Source organism: Eucalyptus grandis, chromosome 10 (assembly GCF_016545825.1).
Source record: "Eucalyptus grandis isolate ANBG69807.140 chromosome 10, ASM1654582v1, whole genome shotgun sequence".
Taxonomy (NCBI): Eukaryota; Viridiplantae; Streptophyta; class Magnoliopsida; order Myrtales; family Myrtaceae; genus Eucalyptus; species Eucalyptus grandis.
Genome location: NC_052621.1, coordinates 17,719,215 through 17,726,299, shown reverse-complemented (window position 1 = coordinate 17,726,299; position 7,085 = coordinate 17,719,215). Strand labels below are relative to the sequence as shown.

Here is a 7,085-nt window from a genome sequence, read left to right as displayed (position 1 = left end):
GGTTTAGAAACTCTAGATTTGGTATAAGTTTGCATAAGATGAATAAGAAGCAAAAAAACAAAAGTGAAAGAGTTGAATAGAGATGTAGACAGGATTTTTGGATCTGTTGTGGGAGGAATTTGGTCAAGAGAGGAGTCGGGTTGGGACATGGTGAGTGGGTTTGAAGAGAGGGGCGGCGGATGCAAAAAGGAATTGGAAGTAGGCTAGGGTTGAGAGGAGAGAGGCGAGTTAGGAGGTTGACCAAGAAAAAAGGAGAGAGGCTAATGAGGAGCTTGAAGACCAAAAGAGGTAGAAAGAAAAATAAATTGATGGAGGAAACAAAAAATGAATAGGTTGATCTTGAACAATTGGTTAAGTAACTAAGAGTTGAAGGATTTTGTAAAGGGAAAAAATTATCCTCATCAAATCCAACATAACAATGGATAAAAATACCACCACTTGACCAACAAGGCAACGATTATTTATATGATTGATGTGTACCCAAGAAATACACATGAAAAAAAGAATGAGGTGTCAACTTATGAGAGACATGGGGCAAAAGAAAAGGATAACAAACCCACCAAAAAACATAAAAGAATGAGTAATCAAAATAAAATCCAAAGGAGAAATATCATATATGACAAGAGTGAGAAGTCGATTCATAGCATAAATAGAGACGAGAAGAGCATCAACTCAATATAAAGGAGGTATATGAGCATGGATTGATAAGGTTCTGAACATTTCAATTAAGTGTTTAATTTTACGTTTTGACTAATCATTTTGAGATGGGGTGTTTATATAAGAAAATCGTTAAATAATACCATTTTCATAAAAGTATGTTCGGAACAAATTACTAGCATATTGACTTCCCCCATTAGATTGTACAAATTTAAATTTGACATTGTAGAAATTTTTGATAAAACGACAAAAACAATGAAAAATTGTAGGTTGCACAAATGAACAATGGAAGCAATGAAAATGTGTAGGCAATTCAAATTTATTTTTCATGTAAAAGACCTAAGTAAAACGAGACTCGTCATCTATGAATAATATGGAATATTTGAAACCTAAATTAGATAAAAGTAGACTCGTTCATACATCTAAATGAATTATAGCTAAAGGAAAAGATACACGATGACTAGCAGACTTAAAAGGCAATCAATGAGATTTGTCCTCAAGACAAGATTAGAAAGATATTGACTTAGAACTAGAATTACAAATGAGACTCAAAACTTGTTTTTTAGGATGGCCAAGACAAGCATGCCAGCGTGTGAGTGTAGTAGAGGAAGTCACGATACAATGCGAGCAACATGACACCAATAAGTTGGAAATCGAATAAAGACATAAGAAGAATCCGGTTGAAGGAAAACTTTCCCAATTCATTGATCCTTCAAAGAAAAGGATAAGCCATTAAAATCAATGGAACAACAATTTTTATGGCAAAGTTGAGCAATTGAGAGGAGATGGCAAGCAAGATTAAGAACATGATAGATAAGAGATAACAGCAAAGATCGAGAACATGTATGAAAAAAGGCTTTATCGACTTGCTTAGTAAGCAATAAGTGATCATCACCAACCGATCAACGCATGATGAATATTAGATGAACATGAGGCAATCAATTTATGAGAAATCATTCTTCTTGGATGAGGAGACATGATTGTAGAGCACCAAAGGAAATGACTATTGAGCCATTGGTGACCATGGTGACAAAGGTGTCATACTCATACAGAGCCCGTTGAGGGCTTGAATCACGAAGTCCTATTAGAGACGAAGTAATTGATTGTGGTGAGAGTCTGCAATTGACTTAAGATGTCGTAAATAGTCCAACATTGCCTAATCTTTTTAATGATGTTCTGAAAATCAAGTTCCAGTCCAATTTCCCTAGCTGCTTTATGATTAGGAAAACATCATCTTGAAGGAAGCCAAATCTCTAGAGATATTCAAAAGTTATGAATTTCATGAAAAATTTCTATCATGAGAGTCAAGTTGATCAAACTACGATCTATCTTGATTTGAGCAGAATCAGAGGTATTGACCATCACAATGCCATTTTGATAATTGATAAACTTTGGTGGACACCAAAAAAAAAAAAAAAAAAAAAAAAAAAAAACCTCATCCACATAGCCCAACAAATTGTTACAAATAAAAATAGGTTCAAATTGAGATTTCCATGGATGATAACTGTTTGCATCAAAATTAATGGAGACGAGACTCGTGATGTTGAGAAGAACATTTTGACATTCTTTTGCTAAACCCATCCATACATTACTCCAATCATTGCCTATCCAGTATTTCATATCATTCTAGTTTGTCTCGTGCAATTTTCAAGCAGGAGCTAATGAAACTAACATAATGGATTTATCAATTTGAAACCTTCATGTTAATAGTCGATTAAATAACTGTGGTCAATCAAATTTCAAGTTGGATAGTCAGAGAGGGCACTCCAAGATATTAGAGCTAATGAAGCCTAAGTGATAGAATTGTTAATCTCGAACCTTCATGTTTGTAGTCAATTGAGTCACTATGGTCAATCAAACGTTGGGTTGGACCCTTATAGTCATGCCTAGAGAGGGACCCTCTAAGATATTAGAGCTAAGGAGACCAAAAAATAGCACTCAATCTCAAACCTCCATGTTTATAGTTGATTAACTATGGTAAATTAAACATCGGGTTAGACTTTTATAGCCATGCCTAGAGAGGGACCCTCCAAGATATTAGGGCTCAAATTTCAAAAATTACTCGAAACACGCCCAAAAAATGGCCTCAAATGCCTTCCAGTGAGCTTTCAAGATTCTACTTATGGTTTATACCATGTTGAAGCCCATCCAAATCGAAGTTTATACCATATCAAAGCCAAGGTGCAAGAATTTTGATCTCTATTGATGAAACTCCATAAATATTTTTTAACGTAATTCACGTGAACTATTTGATAATGGCAAGCTCTGGAGTCCCAAAAATTCATAATAAAAATACAATTTTTTTCCCAATTAAACCTGCATTAACTATATAAAAACGAGACCCACCCCGTTTGTGGGCTCGCTGGCTTGGGCTTTTCCCCCTCTAATTGCAGAAGGGGGGAGGTTCGAATCCCGGCATGCGCATTGCCCGCCTTACTTGCGACGCCGCCCCGGGTTTACGTTGCCAGCTACCGACTGTTAAAAAAAAAAAAAAAAAAAAAAAACTATACAAAAACGAGAGATGTTAGGAGAGGCTGTGGGCCGGGCCTTGCTTGCTTGCTTGCATAGAAAGTCAGTATCAGCCTTATTTGGCTCCTCCTTTCTGCGGAAGAAGAAGAAGCAGCAGCAGCAGAAGCCAAAACTCGCAGAGAGAGAAAGGGAGGAGACGGGATCAGCAACCAGCGATCGGAGAGCAGACGAAAATGGAGGCGCCGAAGACCATCGCCCACGAAATCGGAGGTGTCCGGGCCGACGCCCTGCGGTTCGGCCTCCAAGGCGTCAAGAGCGAGATCGTCGGATCTCACCCTCTCGAATCCGCCTACCAATCGGTAACCCCCCTTTTTTTTTCTCCCTTTCCGTTTGCGGTTCTGCTGTTTTGAATCAACATGTTGTTGTCTGCGAATTGCTTGGATAAAGAGAGAAACTTGGGGTTGGGCGGGTTCTTATAGGCATGGGAAGTGAAATTGGTGAACTGGGCTTGGTGCTCGTTGGAAGTGAACTTGCCCAATCAGTCGGTTGATGTTCTGCTTTGTTTGGAATGTGAACTTTTTGGGACTTGTTCTGGGTTTTGATGCTGGAGTGTTGGGTTTTTCATGGTGAAGCGTCTGAGTTTTAGGGTTTTGCCTCCCTGTTTGTCTGGAGTACAAGTACCTCGGCCTTTGTGTCAAATTGTTTGCTTTATTGAACGTTTGTTTTCTCCGTGAACCGATGGGTACAGTTAAAGGATAATCAAGAGGAGATGAAAAGGAGAATGCTTGCCAACACTTATGGGTCGGCTTTCCCCCTGAAGATGGAGCTGGATAGGCAAATCCTTTCCCGGTATGACCCTTCATTTGTCCCATTTTTTCTTGAAGAGGATACTTGATTCAGTGAAGTTAGATCTTTAAGCTTTGTAGTGGAAACTCTGAGTGATTATGTCTTGCAGTCTGAACCCAAATGAGTGTCTGTTGAACTTCTGATTCTATCAGCTGCAGTTTTTGGGGAAGCATACGGAGTCCTTTGAATTTCGGGATAGTTTGCAGATGTCTGTTGTCTAGCTAGCCACAGTCAAATTTTTGACAATGAGATTGGTGGGAGCCTCTTTGTTTTTCTATATTGCGAGTGGAATAGATCATAGTCTTCTCTTTGCCTGTGGCTGTCATCCACTGAGTACAAAACTTGTGGGTGCTCCCTCAAAACAAGTTGACCTTGAACAGCAGTTTCTTTTGTCTTAGTCCTTTCTATGAGAAATTGTTAAATGAGTAGGTATCCTTTGGTATTGTTTGACAGGGATCCTATGTTAAAAGGTAAGAAATAAAAGATGGCGGTGAGATCTAGTCTGGCCCAAGTTTGGGGATACTTTTAAACTGGCAAAGTCATGCATCGGACTGTTGTGATTATCATTGTGATTGTTGTAGATAATACTAAGGGGTTTGATAGGAACTGATTGAGTGTTAAAAGGGAGTAGCTTCTCTTTATCTTAACTTTGGAGAATCTGTATGTATGAAAAGGAAAAAAAGAAAGAACTAATGACCAAACTTCATTTTAATATAAATGAGCTCTCTCGATTATCGTGTGTCTATGTTTGACTGCTTACAGTAATTGCAAGTTATGACTCCTCATTTCTTTATAGTAAATTTATTAAGTCATTGCAACTGTGGTGCCTCACTTTCTTGAAAATCAAGAGCTGATGTCAGCTTTATAATCCCTTGCCCCAAATGAACAGCAACCCTGGATTTAAATATCTGAGGCTTGCATTGAACAATCCCATCTTATTTATTTCAGCGTCTTTTATGTAACTGGCCTAGTAAGTCTGTCAGATGCTGATCATAAAGTTTTCCTTTCCATTGTACTTTGCCAACAAACTTTTTGGTTAGAGAGCTCTTCAATCCTATATGTTCATGAATTGGCTAATTAAGTGGCTCAGCTATGCTGATCTGAACTCCCTGTGAGTAATCCCTTGTTTTCTCACTGCCTATGAGTACGGCATTCTATAATCATTGAATCCTAGACGTTAAATTATGACATGGTTCACATCTTCCCCTTCTTGTTTACGGAATTATTCTCTCCCACCTAGTAAAATGTGGGCTTGTATGACTTCAAGCTATTATTTATATTTTGTTTAGGTGTGGAACCATTGCATTTATGATTGGAATATATTCCACTTAATGTGAGTTGAAAAAATCTATCTCTAACCTTATGTTGGTGAGAAAAGGAGAATAGATCTTGTAGAATTTCCAAGAAATTCTCAAATGAAAGCTCCTAGATGTCGAAATTTCGTCTTACATTACAAATAACAGAGATATCCTATCCAGAAACCTTGAGGTGTGTGGGGGACTAATATTATTCACTGGACATCTCATGGAAAACCTTTTTTGCTCTGCTTAACGCTGTTCCTCTTTTGTAAGGCCTCATTGTATTAGATGACCTCCTTGCATCATATCACGGCAACTACTGCAACATCATCCAAACATTGTATTTTGTCAGGTTGAAGATTTTGCATGCTTATGCATTTGCCCATCTTTCTCACTATTGCAGAAGATATTTGACATAATGCTGGGTAGGCTGGGGATGAAAATTAGCATATATATATATATATATATATATGCTGCTTTGTCAGTTATTCCTGTCATAGTTGCATGGCTGTTACACAATTTGGAACTCATATGTGCAGTTATCTGCATTTTATAGTTTTCTTTCATAAAGTTTGCATGTGGTGCCTCACTGTGTGTAGAATGTAGATAGTTTTCACTTGCTCTTTTGACTACGGTATTCTTTAGGCAGATTCTACCATGAAGTAGGTTTTCTTTTTGAACTGAACTTAGATATTTTTGCAGATTCCAAAGGCCCCCGGGGCCAATCCCATCTTCAATGCTTGGTTTGGAGGCTCTCAATGGGAGCTTGGATGAATTTGGCTTTGAGGATTGCTTGAACGGTAAAGAATTGTACTATGATTACTTCACTGCCCGGACTGTCTACATGTGTCTCTTCGCTAGCATCTTTCTTGCTCTGTTCATCTCACGGTGTAGCGGCAAGTTGCAAGAGCTGGCATGTTAATCATGATTTGGTGTCTGGTCAAGCATGTTAGTCATTATATATTGTTTCAAATTCTGGTGAATGTGTTAACATGGGGTATTGGACTATGTATGGTATAATTTGATAAGAACTAGTCAGCAATGTGATTTGCGTATTGTTCACTGCGAATCACTTAATGATGGCTATATATTCTTTTGTTGGTGTTTTCTGCAGACCCTCGTGACTCTGAATCTTTCCGGCCATTGGACATGCATCATGGGACGGAAGTCCGCCTCGGTCTTTCCAAAGGTCCAGCCTGCCCCAGTTTCATGTAATTTCAGTCTCTGCTAAATCAATCGAGAAACTGGAGTCCTGTTCTCTGGAGGAACCTATGTGGATTTTTTCAATTAGAACTGTATGTGAAAGCTAAATTATCATGCATTCGAAATTTGAGAGGAAACAGGATGTATGTGTCAGTCGATGTCTAGTGATTCCGAATGATGTGGTGTACACGGAGTTTGCTTTCTTAGTGCAAGCATGACTTCCTTATCACGCCTTAGAGCTGGAAATAGTTTGGGTTGGGTTTGGATATTGATCTGTACTCAAACTAAACCACCAAAACGCATGTTCACTCCTTTAATACACTTCAATTGCATCCCTAGAGTGTCTTATTTTAATAAAATCTCATATGAAATAATTAAAAAAAAAATAGAAAGATGCTTTCCAAAAAAAAGAATTATGAAGTACGAAAAACCAGGAAAATGAACAACCAACAGAAAAAACTAGGAGAAAACTGAAAAAGGTAATGTCAGCGTTACAAGCAAATCTGCAATGACTCTCAAAGCGATCAGAGAGAGACCATTGATGTTGCAGTTGTCGTGGCCGAGTCGTCGCCTCCGGTCATCGTCTTGTACTCGAGCTCGGTGCTTGAACAC

At 38.4% G+C, this 7,085-nt stretch overlaps 1 protein-coding gene across 1 annotated transcript; it reads left to right on the top strand.

Moving 5' to 3' along the window:
• The first annotated feature begins 3,249 nt into the window (after window positions 1-3,249).
• LOC104422083 (cyclin-B1-2) lies at window positions 3,250-6,741 on the top strand. The gene is made up of 4 exons (XM_010034310.3): window positions 3,250-3,485; window positions 3,875-3,975; window positions 5,973-6,070; window positions 6,385-6,741. The coding sequence occupies exons 1-4, from the start codon at window positions 3,360-3,362 to the stop codon at window positions 6,483-6,485; spliced, it is 426 nt and encodes a 141-aa protein (XP_010032612.1). The 5' UTR covers window positions 3,250-3,359; the 3' UTR covers window positions 6,486-6,741.
• Window positions 6,742-7,085: the final 344 nt, after the last annotated feature.